At 41.0% G+C, this 19,292-nt stretch overlaps 1 protein-coding gene across 2 annotated transcripts in view; it reads right to left on the bottom strand.

Moving 5' to 3' along the window:
• col17a1b (collagen, type XVII, alpha 1b) overlaps positions 1-19,292 on the bottom strand; it is a 46,583-nt gene that overhangs the window by 7,344 nt on the left and 19,947 nt on the right. For both annotated transcript variants that reach the window (XM_088635706.1, XM_088635705.1), the window contains exons 19-50: positions 18,878-18,928; positions 18,586-18,612; positions 18,161-18,187; positions 17,935-17,997; positions 17,366-17,470; positions 16,537-16,599; positions 16,141-16,176; positions 15,984-16,037; positions 15,264-15,299; positions 14,605-14,640; positions 14,011-14,073; positions 13,531-13,566; positions 13,138-13,209; positions 12,683-12,709; positions 10,674-10,709; positions 10,148-10,183; positions 9,396-9,476; positions 9,057-9,092; positions 8,131-8,223; positions 7,656-7,724; positions 7,247-7,288; positions 6,523-6,585; positions 6,180-6,239; positions 5,917-5,943; positions 5,414-5,473; positions 5,042-5,104; positions 4,437-4,490; positions 3,958-4,071; positions 3,527-3,646; positions 2,799-2,864; positions 1,321-1,440; positions 263-361 (exon numbers count right to left, since the gene is read on the bottom strand). In XM_088635706.1, the coding sequence (XP_088491832.1) occupies positions 263-361; positions 1,321-1,440; positions 2,799-2,864; positions 3,527-3,646; positions 3,958-4,071; positions 4,437-4,490; positions 5,042-5,104; positions 5,414-5,473; positions 5,917-5,943; positions 6,180-6,239; positions 6,523-6,585; positions 7,247-7,288; positions 7,656-7,724; positions 8,131-8,223; positions 9,057-9,092; positions 9,396-9,476; positions 10,148-10,183; positions 10,674-10,709; positions 12,683-12,709; positions 13,138-13,209; positions 13,531-13,566; positions 14,011-14,073; positions 14,605-14,640; positions 15,264-15,299; positions 15,984-16,037; positions 16,141-16,176; positions 16,537-16,599; positions 17,366-17,470; positions 17,935-17,997; positions 18,161-18,187; positions 18,586-18,612; positions 18,878-18,928 (1,935 nt within the window). The remainder of the gene's footprint in view (positions 1-262; positions 362-1,320; positions 1,441-2,798; positions 2,865-3,526; positions 3,647-3,957; positions 4,072-4,436; positions 4,491-5,041; positions 5,105-5,413; positions 5,474-5,916; positions 5,944-6,179; positions 6,240-6,522; positions 6,586-7,246; positions 7,289-7,655; positions 7,725-8,130; positions 8,224-9,056; positions 9,093-9,395; positions 9,477-10,147; positions 10,184-10,673; positions 10,710-12,682; positions 12,710-13,137; positions 13,210-13,530; positions 13,567-14,010; positions 14,074-14,604; positions 14,641-15,263; positions 15,300-15,983; positions 16,038-16,140; positions 16,177-16,536; positions 16,600-17,365; positions 17,471-17,934; positions 17,998-18,160; positions 18,188-18,585; positions 18,613-18,877; positions 18,929-19,292) is intronic.

Here is a 19,292-nt window from a genome sequence, read left to right as displayed (position 1 = left end):
TAGCTAAAATGATTATTTGGGTAGGATGTCAGATCGAATAATAAGATCAGAATATATCAGTCATCAGATCAGGTCTTTATCAGATACGAATAAAAAGACCTTTAAAAATGGAGCTGACCATTACTGGAACTAGGGAAAGTGAGCAGTTTAAGATGGTATTTCCAAACCGTGTCTTGGGTGGGATTTTCCTGAAACTTCAATACTGTCTCGTGCCTCTGAAGTGAGAAAAGGGCTGACAGAAGGCACAGCTCTTGTGTCTTACTTTGCAGTATGGCTGATATGTCTCCATATGTCGATCCTGGCAGTCCTGGGGGTCCAGGAGGCCCAGGGGGTCCCGGCAGACCTATTCTCACCCCCATCTCTGTGAAAAGGGGAAATTGGCATCAGCCAACAGCCAAGAGCACAGTTTAAACAGACATTGATTCAGCAAAGCTCCGTCGTTTAGGGACACTCTCAAATAATTGAAAGTTAGTGAAGGCTTCATCTCAATAAAGCTTTGAAAAGCCCTGTTGCCATCAGGAATTTATTTGGCACCCTAAGATTAAAACGAAATTCAAAGTGAATTTTCAACTTCAAAGGCATATGCTCTGCAGAACCTCTTTACATTCAAACTATAAATGAATCAATATAAATATAATAATATAAACATAATTATATATTAATATAAACATAATTCTCACATTTCAACATAAAATAACTCAGAGTTTATATAACAAAACCTTTTTTCTAATTACATTATTAGCAATTGCCTCCACAAGGTACATCCTGTACATCCATATAGAGTAGACAAACATTATGACAGAACTCTAGTTTTCATTCTTAATGTAGTGGTACAATGAATTTTAGGTCCATGCTGTTTCCTCCTTGAGAATGAAGATGATGTAAGTCCTAGTTTTCCCCTCTCTAGAGCAGTAGAGTAGAAGAGTAGTAGTCGAAAGTGGGGCTGTTGTGGGAGTGTTGTGGTGTGGGAGGTCTGAATGTTGGAGACCTCAGGACTAAGATAAGATCACTTTATTGGCCGTATACAATTTCTTGCATTAGGAATTTGTCTTTTCGCATACCCCAGCTTGCACTCCATGAGACACACAGGCACACAGAAAGGGAGAGAGAAGCTTGGGGTCAGAGCACAGGGTCAGTCATTTATATGGCACCCCTGGAGCAGTTGGGGTTAAGGGCCTTGCTCAGGGACTCAACGTTGAAGGATTCCTGGGCCGGCTGCAGGATTTGAACCGGCAACCTTCCAGCCACAGGCACAGATCCTTGGCCACAGAGCCACCACACCACCACTGGACTAGCTGTGTGTGTAAGTGTAGCCCCTACCGGACATGATGCTGACGACTCGAGAGGCCAGCTCCTGCAGGTTGTAAGAGCCGGGGTCCCCAGAGCCTGAGGGTCCAGGAGGGCCTGGGGGACCCATCAGGTACTGCCGCACATCCTCCCCTGGACACAAGCACAGCGGAATCACATTGCTTCCATGTTCATTGTCACTGTGTTTTTTTTTAAGTAACAGCAGGGTGGGATTATATGCTGTCTCTACTGTAGTCTAAGTTCCCCAGGGGGCCAGGCATCATATCAAAATATCTTTTTTATAGGCAGATCCCAGGAAAATAGACACAAATGCAGCTCTAAGGTACAAAACAAGCGCTGTTTATTTACAGAACAGTGAACTAAAACCTAAGCAAAACAAAAGCCTAGCTCTTCTTTAAGCTTTGCACTTAACATCTTCCGATTCCTTCACTATAACACAAACTCTAAAACTGAACATGTCACACAGACTTTCCAGTTCCTCACAAGCTCCTTCAACTTCCCACACTGGGGCTCACATCCCATTAAACTCACAATCCCACACAGGGTTCTCTTCTCTCAGAAGACTCTTCCTGTGTCTCTGGAAGCCTCAGCTTCCTGGTTTTTAAATCATCACCTGGCCAAATGCCTTCCAGCAACTGGTCAGGTGACTGAAAGAGGGCGGATATTACCCACGGCTTTCTGGGTAATTCAGTTCAGAACACAGCTTGTCATTTTGCCTGTCCCTGTTGTCCTCACATCACTTAAGGGGCATGTTACTAAAACTAATGGTAGGAGGGCAAACGATTTATGGGAGGGATCATCTACTATACTGGAGGCCCTGTGTAAGCAGCGTTTGTGATAGGTGACAGAAATGGAAGGGAGGGAGGCTCCAATGATGTTTTCAGCTGTTTCCACAATTCGTTGCAGGGTCTTGCGGTCTGCAACGTTGCAATTCCCAAACCAAACAGAGATCCACCTGGTCAAGGTGCTCTCCAAGGTGCGTCTGTACAAAGTGGTAAGAATGGGCGGAGGAAGGTTTGCCTTTCTCTGTCACCGCAGGAAATAGAGACGCTGCTGTGCATTCTCGGCTAGGGAGGTGGTATTGAGGTACCAAGTGAGGTCATCTGGAATGTGTACACCAAGAAACTTAGTGCTTCTAACTGTCTCCACAGGGGAGTGATCAGCATGGGCCCTCCTGAAGTCAATGATTATCTCTTTTGTTTTATTTACATTAAGAGATAGCCTTTTGTTTGTATACCAGTCCACTCGTTGCTCCAGCTCCTCTATGTATGGTGACTCATCGTTGTTGCTAATGAGGCCCACCACTGTCGTGTCATCGGCAAACCTAATCTCCAGTTAGCAATTGGACTCCTTAAAAGTACCATAGACACTCTATTACACAAAGAGTTGCACGTACTTTGCAATTTCCCGATGTGCATGACGACAAAATATAATAAGAATGCACTTTTTCAGCTCTTGCTAATGCAGCATGCTTTTTAACGGCTACTCACTCTGTAGCACAGCCAGAATATCATTGACAGAAACAGACCCTGAAGGCCCTTGCAGGCCACCAGCATCTGAAAGAGGAACACAGTAATAAACACTATTAGAACAGATGCACAGGGTCCCACAACCCCATGTCCTCATGCAAGCAATCTGCAAGGTCTGTAGATACATGAGGATTGTTCTTAAATATGGTAGAAATATGGCAGATTGTAGTTTATAGAGGTGGGATTAATGACAATAACTTTTTCAATTTCAGAACATTTTCAATAATTATGATATATATTAATATCATTATACCCTGTTTATATCATATATATATATAATTAATGTAAGCAAAAGCTGTTAAATTACCATTCTCTGTGCTTATTCATATTGTTTCCTCCTGTGATTCATCACTCACAGTTCAATCTTAAGAAGTGTATATTTCCTTTTCTATATAGTATACTGTAAGATTATGAAACAAGTGTTTTATGAAGTAGTGAAGTCATTTAGCACTGGTTTAAGCCAGAACTGATCACATTTTGATGGATGGCTTCTGATGTCAGGTTTATGTTTGCTAGAGGCTTTCTGACAAAGACCCATAGCTTTGTAATTTAGATCAAAGTTGTAACATAATATTCATGTAACCATAATCTTAGAGGCAATCAAAGAGACTATTTGAGGGAACCTCTCTTCAGCAAATAATGCATGCTGCTCCACATTTCACTAATCCCAGGTCTCCCCCAGTACTCACTCTGTACGTAGGCAATAACCTGAGTGGCCACCTCATCAATTGACAGTGGACCAGCTCCTGGAGGCCCAGGTGGTCCAGGTGGGCCCTGGGGCCCAACCATGTAGCCCCTGACAGAATCACCTGTGAAGACACCACACCTGACTCATCACACTCACACGCTACCCCAGCAGAAGACATCACAGCACCAGTGACATTGGAGTTTCCTCGCAAAACACAAGTCAGTGGAGTATTCCGCGTTACAATAGAGGAGGACAAGGCACATGACGACAGAACAGCTCTTATCAGCTCCTTTGATGTGTTGTCAGAAGTGCCTTTAAAAAACCATCTCTAACCCTCAGGACCTCTCTGTGAAGGCAAATGGCTTTTCAAAAATGCAATTGGGTCTGACAGAAATTTTCTGTGTTGCCATTCTTCTGTTTTTGTCCACTTACTCTGAAGGTATTCTGCGATGTACCCACGAACATCAGCTCCACCCGAACCTGGAGGGCCTGGAGGCCCAGGGGGCCCCGGTGGCCCAGGAGGGCCTTGATAGGCTCGTCCATTACCTGTACAAAAAAAGCAAAAAAAACAAAGAGGTTCATAAGACAGGCCTCCACAGTTACAGGCTTCCTATCTCAGAAAAAAAGAAGTAGGAACTAAAAGGGTAAGGCAACACAGACTAAAAACCACTACAGATTAAATATTTAAAACTGGATGTGTCTTTTTTCATCTAGGTCATACTGTCGGTTTCATCACTTACATGGAAGCATGTCATTTTAATACCACAATTAAAACAAGTGAAGCAACTCTTTTTGGGTTTACTTCAGTGTATTAGCACAAAGAAATGGTAACTGTCAACAATCTGCAATCCTGTGCTTCACAAATGACACATTTGCCCTATACGGGCAAACAGTGTTGGGAGGTGCTGTACCTCTGGAGACTGTGGAGCCAGGAATTCCAGGAGCTCCAGGAATTCCAGCTTCACCTGGAGGGGTACACAATGAGAGGATGGATACGCAATGAGAGAAAGGATACACAACAGGAGGGAGGGGTACACAACAGGATTGTAGAAGCTATTAATGCATAGTGGCCTTTAAACCACTCATGTAGTGAAGACAAGACACAGGGTTACTGTGGTGTGACCTGACGACAAATGAGCATGTGGCAGGGTCTGTCAGAGCCAGAAACAGTTTGCTAAAGATGACCAGGAAGAGCTCGACTCAGAAGGAGCACAACAAATCTAGCAGAAGCAAACAAGGAGTGAAAGCAAGAACACTTCTGGCTTTATATTGTTTTGCAAATGTCCTCTATTAACATTAACTGTTTTACATTTCTGAAAATACAGTGTATTACTGTATACTGGGTAGCTGAACTTCAATAATGCCAATACCAACACCTATTAGTTTATCTTACTAATATCCCCACATACAAACAGGCCAGAGGTGATTTGTCACTTATCACTTGATCATAAGCAGTGAAAGCATTTTTCTGGAAAAAAAGGAGAACGTAGGGGATTTGGGGTCTCTGTGTCTATACCTTGATCTCCCTTGGGGCCCTCTGGTCCTGGGGCTCCTGGAGGGCCTTGGGGTCCTTGAAGTCCTGTGGTCAACAAAAGACAGCACTAAAAACACTGAAATACAGCCAATGTTAGTGGCATGAACTTCAATTCTTTGGGTGTTATACAACAGTAGGTCTTTCACATCTATCTCAGGCCCCATTTCTTTTACACTATTTAATAATATTCCCATCAGCCCTGCTGCTCACACAGCCTTCTACTCATACTGCTTTTTTGATCTTCCGTCATCCTCACTTCTGAAGAGTGCAGTTTCCAATGAGGAACATTTGACTGAACAAAAGGGTTTCCATAATTCTAGAACTCCTCTATACTTCTAGATCTCATTAGCTCACCTATCCCAGCATCCCCAGGGCTGCCAGGGCTCCCAGGTAGACCAGGCTGACCAGGTTCCCCTGTGGAATTAACACAACAGTAATTACATTCTGTCACGCAATACTTCCATTCCAACAATTGAAACCACTCAGAACCTCTTACACTTCAGTCAAGTGTGAAACAGTCAGCAACACTGCCAGCCTCCTGTCACATCTGCGATTTGACATGCCCTGACCTGGGGTCACCTTTACACATACTGTACATATAAGTTTGCACGTGCCTGAAAGCACAAATTATTGGACATTTCCATTTGTTTTCTATTCAAGAGATATCAGCAAAGGTAGCCACTGGCCATCTCAGTAAATAGTGGGTAACAAAAGAGGTCATAGTACAATGATTGCACAGTTCGTAGGCCTAAGGTTGAATTCATTCTTTATTTAACCAGCTAGGCCAGTTGAGAACAAATTCTCATTTACAATGACACCTTGGAGAGCACCCTTTTATGAAGCAGGGCGTGACTTACCTGGGTATCCCCTGGGTCCTTGGTCACCTGCAAGAATAACGCATAAATCACATAAGACATCCATACAAGCATATATACTTTATAAACTGTCATGGTCAGATGAGTGTGGTTCAGAGGCTTTAAGATATTCTGGAAATCAAGTGTGCAACTGATGGAAAAATAGCTCTTTCATCTTCTCTCCTCCATTTATGTTCTTCAGTGCTTGTAGTCTCCTAACTTAGGCAGTAGTGTAGGTGCACACAGCATGAACTCTATGCTCCTACCATCATTTCCTTTGGTCCCAGGAGGTCCGGGAGGCCCAGGAGGCCCAGCAAAGAATGTTCCTGAACAGCACAAAACAGAAATGAGCCCACAGAGATGAAAACCCGCTGTACAAGTCAGAATCAGAAAGCCCTTCATTAAGAATTACTGAACACATCTACAGAACCCAAAATAATCTTACAGTAAAAATAAAGTTATTAATTAATATTGCAGATAACCTAATTGCAGATAATATCATACTGCATGTTTCTCCCAAGAAATGACATGACAAGAGCATGAGATTTGTAGAAATGTCCTTTCCTGAAAGAAGAGTGAAGATGGTGAAAGCAGGTAAAAAGAGCTCACCTGAATTTGGCACAAAGCTCCCAGGCTCTCCCTTGGGACCAGCAGGTCCAGGTTTGCCAGTGCCTGAAGAGAAACAATATAGGACATATAATGCAGATATAGGACACACCACAGCTGAATCTCACAGCTAGGGAGGTATCAGGGTAAAGGAATATTACAGTATATTTACAGTTCACAACAACAGTTCTGGAGGAATAACAGGAGACAAAATGTCCTAAAATATAGTCATTCCTGACGTAATTTCCTCACACCATGAAAAACTACTACATACTATATATTTACAAGCCCCTTTTTCCTTTGCTTTCATCTTTTGCATCCCTGCTCTACCTTTGCAACCTCCCCATTGTCACTCCCTGCTCCACATGGGAATCCTAGTCTCCTCATAATACAGTTATGTCCAGGGGACTGGCCCTCAGCCAAGCAGGTTAAACCAGATTTACTATGTCTACAATGCTCAAAAAACACTTTCAATACACTTGGTGTTTTTATTCTACGTAAAGATGATTTTTGAGGAAAGAGACATGGATGGAAGAATCCTAATTGTAGTACAGTTTGGATAGCTATACACATGCACTAAACCGGATCTGAGAAAAGCTTAATGCCTCATCTTAAAGTAGCTTAGAGTTACTGTTTTAAACACTAGTATCTATAGCCTGCCTAAAATTAAGAGCTAAATACGGACATCCTTCTACTCAGGGTGCATCCCTGAGTTCTAACCAGTTACCTGGCTCTCCTGGGGGTCCTGGAGGACCTGGAATAGAGACGCCTGAAAGAAAGAAGAGAGCTCTATAAATATCTTCATGTTTCTCCAGTCAATGAGCTGAAATTCAGTGCTGAAATGGGCACAGCTACTGCTAATGTGATCGCAGCTGATTTCTGGTTAGGTTTGTAAATGGTTAATTATCACTTATTTTGCATGAAATTTCCTTTAACCTGAAAAATCTGAACTGTGCTTAAGTACAGGTGAAAGAGAAAGTTTAGATTTTGCTACAGTACATGCGGAGCTATAAATTATCATTTGAATGTCACTTATTGAATGGCATTTATTTCAGCAAGAATGAAGCTTTAACCCTCACTTGCCTTTGCCCTCGCCCAGCGTGTAAAAACCTAGACCATGTTACAGATGAAGTTACCTGGGGGTCCCGGAGGCCCAGGTGGCCCTGGGGGTCCCTGAAGAACAGTATCAGAGCTTGACTGTTGCCCTGGGGAAAGAAACATTAGATCAGGACAGGTCTCTTACATAATGATTTACAAATGGTTTACATCATGCCTTGGTACAAGGAATCTGAATAGAGTTGAGGTACTGTAGGTATAATAAATGCTTTTAAACAAAATATCAGGTGTTCAGATTTGCTGCAGTCACTGGAACTACAAATACGTTTCTAAACACAAAACATGGAAAAGTAAAAAACCTCTTCTGGAAAAAACAAAGTGCAAGATTTTGAAATTTAGGTCGAATTTAAAATACAAAACAAAGTACAAAAATAGTCAAAATTGGTAAAGAAAGGAATATAATTAGTAAAATTTGCATCCTTTAACCAGGAAGGAAACATCATCCCAGCAGTTGTACTGGTTAGATTTGCAGGTAGACAGTAAATGAACACTAACTCTCGGTGTTTGACAACATAACCCTGCGTGACGTTTCCACAGTGATCCCAGGCTCTCCAGGTGGGCCTCTTTCTCCTTGGACACCCTTAGTACCTTAAGAAAACAAAGAGGAGAGTACTGACATTGTATCCATTTATTTTCACTTATGACTAATTCACCTCAGTGACACGGCCACCCTCTCAGTGTAGGACACTGCACTCATTTTCTTTTCCGACCTCAACAAAAAAGTATTTTAGTCAGAGGTTGTTTTTAGTAGCTTAACGGGTCCAGATTGGCTGTGTTTTGTTTGTGGTGTGCATAATACTACCAAATTCTGCAGCCTAGAGCCGCAGATGAAGAGCATAACTCTCTCTCTCTCTGAAGGAGCAAAAACTGGACATTCAACAATGTGCTCATAGTAGACGCAGAATCTCCTGGATGCAATGTAAACCTGACACCTCATTCAGAGCATCATAAAGGGGGTTCATGATAGAGCGAAGCAAACATCACCCTGCTGTCTGTGCTTGTCCTAATGCCCCAGTAAGAAGTGTAAGAAGGCACCATCCTTCAGATGAGACATAAAATCGAGGTCCTAACTCCTGTGGTCATTAAAAATCCCAGGGCATTCTCGAAAAGAGCAGGGGTGTAACCCCAGCATCCTGGAAAAACTTCCCGTTGGCCTTTACCAATCATGAGTGATGAACTGGCTTCATCACTCTGTTCTCCTCCACAATTGATGTGTGGTGAGCATACTGTGTGCACGATGGCCACCATCGCATAACCCAGGAAGGGGCTGCACATTAGTGGTGGTGGAGGGGAGTCCCCATTAACCGTAAAGATTTATGAGTGGAGTGTACAGAAAAGCACTAAGTGTAAGGAATTATTATTATATTATTATTCCAGCATGTCTTATCATTTGCACTATCTAATGGACATGAGTTACTTACCTGGCTGTCCTGGAAGTCCAGCAGGACCAATGGGACCTGCAGAGATACAAGTACAACAGAGTTTTTTGGGGAGGAATAAAAAATAAAAGTAAAATTAAATAAAATTTGATAATAAATTATCAAACTGCCACCCCACAGACCAGGGATCCAGTTACTATATGAATAATCTGAATTGAATCTATGTAATTGGAATCTGTTTTCTTCTTTTAACCCCAAACTATTTTGCACAATTCTGTTTACATAAAGTGCATTGTAGTAACTGAGGTGAATGGAGTGATGTTTGCTGGACACAAACTCAAGGTCTCTGTCTCAGCGTGTGAAGACGAGTCCTGCTCTCACCTGACAGTCCTGGGGGACCGGGTTGTCCGGGAGGTCCAGGGATCCCTGGGGGTCCTGGGATAGCCACAGAGGAAGATCCCGCTGCAAAAAAGTCAGGAGCTTCTCAAAATCAGAGCTAACATTCCTGGACCATTCCCGAAGCTACATTAACTGCTACATGGCTGGACAACAAACCACGTATTCCTAAGACATTGGCGTGACACTGAGCCCTCACTTCCACCACACTAATTACTGAACAGTGCATCAGTTAAAAAAAATGCATATAACAAAAACATATGTAACAAATTCTGTATTCCACTGTTAAAGTACGGGGACTAATCTGATTTTTAAAGTAGCTGTGAAGCATAATAATCATCATCATAATTGTAAAGCTGCATTTAAAAATAAAAAAAAAGTTACACCAGCTACATTTGGCAATAGGGCAAATACAGCAAATTCTCATATTGCCGCTGTGGAGAATGATGAAATGGATTCACAGGAGCATAAAAACTACTTAGAGTCACAAGAACACTTCATCACTTATGAAGCGAAATGGAAACATGCCCATGTGTTCTCGATCGTCAGAACTGAGCCCCACGCTGTTGCGGGTTCTGTTCTGTCCGTACAATTATGAAGTAAGATTTAAGTACTGTATATTATTTTCTCCATGTGTCAAGGTGATGGTTTCTCCTCTCACAGTAATTCTGACGTCTGAGGTTTCTAGTCACGCAAGATGAGAATTAAGCTGGTGGTAAGCAGACCTTTTTTCTTACCTGCATTAATGACTTTGCCTGGTTCACCAGCATCGCCTAAAAGAAAGCATCAGTCTAGTCACATATCACAGCCAGTCTGACATTGACCTTGGCAGCCTTAATAACATTGTTGTGCTTCACTGATAAACCAGCTAACAATGGACAGCAGGAAAGCACTGTGCACTTCCCAGTTAAAAATTGTTTGTCTATTCAAGACCTCTGGTCATCTGGTAAGCCACAGCTTCATGACACACATACTTAAAAAAAACCATTATGGCATTCTGTATTAAGAATTTAAGATTAGCCTGACTATTATACACAAGTTCCTGGCCTCATTGAACATATAACATTTTCTGTATCATTATAAATATGCATTTGTTTTAAAGAAGTGAGTTTGATAGAATAATTTTGGACATCAAAGGATAATTTCTCATAAGCCACGGTAAATTCACTAGAAGACTACAAAAATGTTACCACCACTAACAACAGTAATAATCAGCAATAATTACTCATATAAATACAGTAATTACATTAATAATCACATTACCTTTAGCTCCGGGCTGGCCTGGGTTTCCTGGTAGTCCTGCAGCAAGAAGTCATTTTCAGAATTCTTAGAAACATCAACCCTGAAGTACTCATTTAACCTTAATTTAAAGATTTTCCATGGCAATGTGCTATTGTATACAGTGCCTTGCGAAAGTATTCGGCCCCCTTGAACTTTTCAACCTTTTGCCACATTTCAGGCTTCAAACATAAAGATATAATTTTTTTATTTTATGTGAAGAATCACCAACAAGTGGGACACAATTGTGAAGTGGAACGAAATCTATTGGATTTTTGAAACTTTTTTAACTAATAAAAAAATGAAAAGTGGGGCGTGCAAAATTATTCGGCCCCCTTGCGTTAATACTTTGTAGAGCCACCTTTTGCTGCGATTACAGCTGCAAGTCGCTTGGGGTATGTCTCTATCAGTTTTGCACATCGAGAGACTGAAATTCTTGCCCATTCTTCCTTGCAAAACAGCTCGAGCTCAGTGAGGTTGGATGGAGAGCGTTTGTGAACAGCAGTTTTCAGCTCTTTCCACAGATTCTCGATTGGATTCAGGTCTGGACTTTGACTTGGCCATTCAAACACCTGGATACGTTTATTTGTGAACCATTCCTTTGTAGATTTTGCTGTATGTTTGGGATCATTGTCTTGTTGGAAGATAAATCTCCGTCCCAGTTTCAGGTCTTTTGCAGACTCCAACAGGTTTTCATCCAGAATGGTCCTGTATTTGGCTGCATCCATCTTCCCCTCAATTTTAACCATCTTCCCTGTCCCTGCTGAAGAAAAGCAGGCCCAAACCATGATGCTGCCACCACCATGTTTGACAGTGGGGATGGTGTGTTGAGGGTGATGAGCTGTGTTGCTTTTACGCCAAACATATCGTTTTGCATTGTGGCCAAAAAGTTCGACTTTGGTTTCATCTGACCAGAGCACCTTCTTCCACATGTTTGGGGTGTCTCCCAGGTGGCTTGTGGCAAACTTTAGACGAGACTTTTTATGGATATCTTTGAGAAATGGCTTTCTTCTTGCCACTCTTCCATAAAGGCCAGATTTGTGCAGTTAAGACTGATTGTTGTCCTATGGACAGACTCTCCCACCTCAGCTGTAGTTCTCTGCAGTTCATCCAGAGTGATCATGGGCCTCTTGGCTGCATCTCTGATCAGTCTTCTCCTTGTCTGAGCTGAAAGTTTAGAGGGACGGCCAGGTCTTGGTAGATTTGCAGTGGTCTGATACTCCTTCCATTTCAAGATGATCGCTTGCACAGTGCTCCTTGGGATGTTTGAAGCTTGGGAAATCTTTTTGTATCCAAATCCGGCTTTAAACTTCTCCACAACAGTATTACGGACCTGCCTGGTGTGTTCCTTGGTCTTCATGATGCTCTCTGCACTTTCAACAGAACCTTGAGACTATCACAGAGCAGGTGCATTTATACAGAGACTTGATTACACACAGGTGGATTCTAATTATCACCATCAGTCATTTAGGACAACATTGGATCATTCAGAGATCCTCGCTGAACTTCTGGAGTGAGTTTGCTGCACTGAAAGTAAAGGGGCCGAATAATTTTGCACGCCCCACTTTTCATTTTTTTATTAGTTAAAAAAGTTTCAAAAATCCAATAGATTTCGTTCCACTTCACAATTGTGTCCCACTTGTTGGTGATTCTTCACATAAAATAAAAAATTTATATCTTTATGTTTGAAGCCTGAAATGTGGCAAAAGGTTGAAAAGTTCAAGGGGGCCGAATACTTTCGCAAGGCACTGTATATACTGTACAGTGTGTTAGTGGCACTCTTTACTCTATAAAATCTATCCACATTATCCTTCTCTGTACACTTGATCACTTTGAATATTAATCTGCTAATCTGGTAATGATGATTTTACTGAGCCACATATATTTTACATGTCTGGCCACCATAACATGTGATGAGGAATAACCCCTGTCAAGATCAAGGTAGGAACCATTCCCACTTCTTATGTGTACTGTTGTTATGTGTATTTATGTACCTGGTGGTCCTTGTAATCCAGGAAGGCCTGGCAGGGAAAGAAAGCAGTATCAATAAACAGATTCTTGAAATCACAAAACAAAGTACTGCTATAGAACTTGAAAACTATTGTCTCATGTGGTTATGACGTTTTCAATCAGTCAAAATATACACATGGCTGTGTTTGCTTCAGAGTAACTCCTTTTTCATTCCTCAGCTAGAGCTTGACTTAAGATGCTGTCAGATCAGTTTGCTTTGCTGGTAGAACTATTAAAAAAAGTGAACTTAAAAAGATTTAAAAAAAGGTTGCAACCAAGTCAATGAACACAAATCTTCAATCAAAGCTGGCTGAAGGATGGTTTATGTACTGTATGTGTGGAGTTTATTTCAATTGTACAGTAACACCTTAACACACACAAAGGCTTGTGGGGCCTTTGGGCTGAAAACAGTAATACACCCAATGAGATGAGTTGGTACCTGGTTGGCCCACATCTCCAGGAGGGCCTGATGGTCCTCTGATTCCTGGCAATCCGATTGGTCCCTGGTCACCTACATGATGTATTTTAAAAGCCCATCAAGCTGTGTTCATGTTTCAGAATGCTGAGATTTTTCCAGAAAGCTTATAAAACCAAGTCTGACACAGGTGTATTTTCATCTAGAGGAGTTAAGCATAAAGTCAAACTCCTTTAACGTAACACATTGACACACCGATGATTAAATTTTCTAAAAAGCAGACAGAAACATCAGTGTCCCTTACTGTGGGCACAGCTCACCTGGCAATGCAGTTCCTATCTGAGCAAGTCAGCTGTGGTACTTTTGTTTTTAAAACCTAATAATATGATGCTCTATGTAACAGAACTTGTGCTTTACCTCTGGAGCCCTTGAGTCCATCGTTACCGGTGAGACCTGTGTGAACACCACAAAGAAAATAAATAAAATTGTGAAAAAAATCCAGAGAAAACCACAGACATTTCACACCATTTAGCTGTGATTGTGAATAGTAAGTACTAACTGTCCTCCTTACATTAATTCAAAGTTTAAATTAACTGTATGAGCTGTTGCAAATCAGATATAATGTAGTTGTTTTCAGCATAATGATGTTTTCTTTTTCTTTTTTTAAATGTACAGTTATTTAATTAAATGTTCAGTTATTTACTAAAAATACTAAATTGAAACTGCTTTTGAAGTATTCTTCTTAGCAGTTTGAAGCAGTTCAAGAATTAAACAAAAACACTGCAATGTGGAGTCAAGCCATACTGTACATGCAGGTACTGTATGAAAGGCTGACCCAGACTCTGTGCTCTCAGTATTGGTTCAGTTCTCTCTTCCTCTGCCCTTGGCATTACTCACCAGCAGATCCTTTAGGTCCCGCCTCTCCAGTTGGTCCTGGGAGCCCTCTCTGTCCCGGGTCACCTGAGGGAAAAAAGACCACCAGCTCCTTTAGAGCTCAGCCGAACTCCCAGTGAAGCAACATTATTGTGCAACACATTTTCCTCCTCACATCCATGTTTAGATAATCATACTGATGCAAGGTTTGTTTGGTACATCATGCAAATGATTGAATGGAAAAGGTTATTTTCTTGATTCTGGCTGTATCTCGTGTAGAATCAAATTTGGAGGCAATTCTGAGAATTGGTGGAGGTTGAATTCGCTGTCATGTCTGGATTAGGACAAGCCTCGGAAGGCCTCACAGAATAGCTGGCATCATCAGTACATCTTAAAGGGCATCACTGCACTTGTTTTGAGGTTGGGACTTAAAAAATTAGAAGCTCTAAAACAATTCATGTCAGACTCTCCTTAGTTACATTCAAGTAACAGCTTTGAAGGTCTAACAATATCTGACTCACCGCCTCTGGGGGAGTGCTATCTCATGTAACATGAGTGCTTTATAATACAATATGAGGACATAAAATAACAATAGTGGCCGGCAGCACCACTACACACCTGTAGGTCCACGAGGTCCCTTCTCACCCTGATCTCCTGCACAAGATAAAGGCAAATAAAGATTGCAGTAACAAAAATCAGTTACAGCAAGGAATTACTTAATCGGATCAGCCATAGCGTAAGAATAGCCAAATCAAGATAATACAATGGTGCTCAGAGTTCAACAAGCCTGGGTATCGTTTTTGAACCCTTGGGGGGGAAAGTGGGGATAGAGAAGGTCAGGTCTCCCAATACTTAATTTACTCATAGAAAGAAAATGTCAGTTTATTCATAAATATTAGGGCTTTGATTCAACCCATTGAGAATATGGTCTCTTTCTGAGGGGACATCTAGAGTTTGGGGAAGGAAGCAGATGTCAGCCTTACTTAAGACTTATTATTACTTATTACCAGATGCAGCACCACAGACTGAATCTGGCCCATAAATTACACTAATACTCAGACTGTACACTAATTCTTCACATATTGGAATGTGATCAAAATCCATACAGGATGTGCCTTAAAATGCTAGGAGACTTAAGAAAATTGTCAGACTTTTTATAATATAAACGGTAAATAGTATAAATTAACACAGACTGTAGATTGAGTTCTGAATATTATTGAACTGATACATAAACCTGAGATGGGATATGAGTGTTTATTTCTGTCTAATGAACATACCCTTTTGTCCTGAAGGCCCAGCAGATCCTTTATCTCCTGCAGAGAAAGGCAAGGATTTATGCTAGAACTGTACAAAATACCAGGACATATTCTCTCCTCTGTATGAGATACATATCATATTGTGTGTGGGATTTATTTAGGTACAGTATGTAAAAACAGAAATGCTGATATCTGGGCTTGTGATTATTTTCTTCTTTAGCCAGAATCTCATTCAACTTAACAAAGTATATTATTTTGTGAGATCTTTTGCGTTTCTGCAAAAGTTTGAGTGTGGGTGAGAGACCACCAAGAGCGAGTAAAGATCATCAGAGTCTTTAAAACAATGCACCAACTGTACCTGCAGTAATTTAACAATCATTGGAAGTAGTGCATGGAGTGCTTGGATTCTTTGGCCACTTGAAAATGTACACTAAGGGAAAAGTGTCAAGAATGTGTGTGCAGGGTATCAATTTGGTGTGCAGAGTGAAGTCCAGTAAAGAGGCCATTAATCCCAAAGGAAATCGAATGGCAATTCAACATTTAGAAGTAACTGGATATTTCAAAGACAATGGAGTTCATTCAAAAAGGCCTGCTTAGCCTTGTGATACAGAAGATGTACTAGAGCCAATATCTTTATTAAAGATAAAGATATCCAGGCCAGTAATAATAGCATATTTGTCTTTTCCCAGAAACATGCTCTATGTTCACACTGCCCCTTGAAGGCTTGTATCAATGACCAACCTCTGGGACCAGGCATTCCCGCCTCACCACGGAAACCCTGTGGGCCTGGTGAACCTGAGAAAAGAGCAGTGCAGAATGTACAATTAAACTGATAACTTTCAAAATCTTGAAATGAATTCACTAACAAATGAAGGAAATGAACATTTCAGTCACTCACCTGGCACTCCTTGAGGACCCTGAGCACCTATCGAACCTAAGATGTTGGGGAGGAAAGTTTGTTAGAGCAGGGAAATGTAACAAACAAGAGAAGGCCACTCAACAAAGATTTTGTTTGAATGCAGGACCAAGAACCAATTTTGACAGCTGACAAATAGCTACAGTACCTTCTTTTCATCACCCTGAATTTATAAAACGTAATTTTCGTACATACGAAGTCTTGAAGCTGTTTGAGCCTGGTCTTTATCCTTTGTGAAATATTTACAAAAATATCTCAGAAGCTTGTTGTGGAACGAGAAGTGAATTCCTTTTATATTATAAATCCTGACAACACACACCAAACTTGTACTGTTCCTCGGAAGAAAATGATCAACTACCACAATGGAGGAGGTTTTACCTTTCTGTCCCATAGGACCAACTAATCCGGGAGGCCCTGGAATTCCTGGTTCACCACTCGAACCTGTGAGCACAGAGGCAAGATGAGGAGCATTCTTAAAAGAGCAAAGGTCAAAGTTCAGAAACCTCATGAAAGGTTCTTCTATATTTCCAACAATTGTGGGTGAAGAGCTTCAGAAGAGCCTGAAAGGGTATGAATACATTTCTGCTTTCCCTCACGGTTGTGTCTTGATAAATATCAAATCAAAACCTGCACGAATCTGCACAGATCGCACATCAGGCGTCAACAAAACCAATCAAGTTTATGTAAGTTTTTTATAGGAAAACCAAACACATCTGACATAGTGCTGTATCAGCACCAAACTAAGGCTTCCAATAAAACTGTACTGCATTTTTTAAAGCTATCCAGTTGTTTGCCACTTTAAGTTTTAAGATCTCTTTAAAGTTGAAAAGAAGCGTAAGATGAGTTGAGAAGCAGAATCATGATCCATGGCTTGTTCTTCGAATTCGAAGCTGAATGACAAAATGAAAACAACATGATCTGAAGAGCCTTCACGTGTGTTTGCAGATGTGAAATAATTCAAAAGAATATAAATGACAATGACATCTGGAATGGAACCTGTCTCAGAAAAGGGCATTTAAAAGTTGAGGACATGGAAACTGGTCAAGGAAATAAAAATTTACTTAAAATCTCAAAATTTGGAAAAATACTTTGGTGTGAGTGACTGTTCCTCTTTTCAGCTCCAGATGTAGTATATCAAGCTCCCACACCATACTCTATTAATACACAGAACCTGTAGAAGCCTTTGAGAGGTCCATCAAACTCATACCCTTGTCTCCCTTCTCTCCAAACCCAGGCAGTCCTGGCTCTCCACGGGGGCCTGCCGGCCCCTCACGACCCCTCTGTCCAGGTGGGCCTTCTGCTCCATGTTCACCTGCAAACAGGACAGAGGCTTGCTGCTTTGACCAGAAATGGGGTGCCTGGGATAAATCACTTTTTGGAATTTATTTACACTACGTGACTGAGACGAAGCTATTAGATCAGTACCAAAGTAAGGCGGTAGGTTATCTGGAACATTTGGAGAACCTGCAAGATGTATTCATAAAATGACAGTTTTTCAAGCTAAAACCTCTGTGGCAAATATGGTGAAGGCAGTTATTTTTGTGGTTAAAAAAGAGTACTTTTAAGTTGATTCCTAGGTTGATTATATAGGTGATTATATAGGCTTTGCTCTTGTAAGGAACTCTATTAAAATGTAAGCTGAAAATAATGCACATGCTATACAGTAATGGTTTACAACAAAATCTGAAACAGACGCTGCCCTTCATTAAAGCACCCAGCTTTACAGAGACTGGCAGCCGTCAGCTGTCAGCGTTCACCGCCTCCCTCTCCCTTTACCTGAGTTGCCTTTCTGGCCTTTGGGCCCTTGTGGTCCTGTGTGTCCAATTACACCCGGAAGACCTGGACACGAGATATAAGAAGTTAAATTTCAGTAGTCAGTAAAATATGTCCTTGAAAAAATAAGCATGTTTCAAGCATTTCCATTGTTTCCAGAGTGTCTATAAAAGAGCACATTTTAAATGTAGTCCAATGTCAAGGCTAGAACTGACTGTGATGTTCTTACCTGGTATGCCAGGGGAGCCAGCATCACCTGCGTAAGACAGCAATATGGTCAATTAAAGCATACAATGCAAGTTAAAGTTAAAGGAGTTTCTGTAAAACAACTAATGCTGTACCTTAATACTTACTTAATACTTAATACTAATTACCCATATTGTTTAATTTTCTGATAAAAATGCTCAGATTTAACTATGCACAAACACAGCATTTGAAACTGACATAAGGCGGATACTGCACAGAGGATGTACAAGCAGACATACACGAAGCTGTGCTTTAATCAGAAGCTCCCCTTTGGTAACAGGAGTAAATTAAAATTAGCAGACTGGTTTACACAGCAGACACCTTCACTGGCCAGATGACAAAGAGAGAAGCAACACTTTAACTTTTGTGAAATGGTGAACACAAACATTAACATTAGAAATAACTCACCTTTAGGTCCTGGGGCCCCTGTATCACCTAAAATTTTAAAAAAATGTAATTAAAATACTGATATTGTTTGGAAAAAAGAGTTAACCCATTTAGCTAGCTTCTTGTAGTAACGATAAACTCTAGAATACCTGCTGCCTCTGTCTGTTACACATTGTAATTAGAAAAGCATCTGCGCATTAGAAAATCTGTGTGTCTTAACATTGTAGAATGGCAAAAGACTTAAACTTCACATCTCTAACTTGCACTGCTACTGTTTCTTAATACTGAAATGTTATATTAAATATCTTCTTACCTTTGAGTCCAGGTTGTCCTCTCTCTCCTTTGACTACGGTAGCAAGTGTTGCTGGAAAATAAGTAGAGAGACCGTCAGCACGCATAGGCAGAACAAGGGAAAAGGACATAAATGGACTCTATTTCAGAACAAAATGCTTCGATCGTTTACGAACTATCAGCTCATATTAACATAGGGCAAAGCAGGCAGAGACAAACTGGATACTATACACATGGTAAGAGGCAGTACTTGGTTTTTGGAAAATGTGTTGCCAACACGCATATAAGAAGTTGTCCCCTGGTTTTCGGAAAAGCCATACCATTGTTAGACAATTAAACAGCAGGAGCAAGAAATGTCATGCAATGTGCTTGAGAACATCAGAAATGAGAAATTATATTAAGCCAGCTGGGTCAAAGCAAGAAGGCAGGACCTGTAC

Source organism: Lepisosteus platostomus, chromosome 6, assembly GCF_059453375.1.
Source record: "Lepisosteus platostomus isolate fLepPlt1 chromosome 6, fLepPlt1.hap1, whole genome shotgun sequence".
Taxonomy (NCBI): Eukaryota; Metazoa; Chordata; class Actinopteri; order Semionotiformes; family Lepisosteidae; genus Lepisosteus; species Lepisosteus platostomus.
Note: the sequence above shows the minus strand (reverse complement) of the source record. Positions and strands in the feature narration are given on the sequence as shown.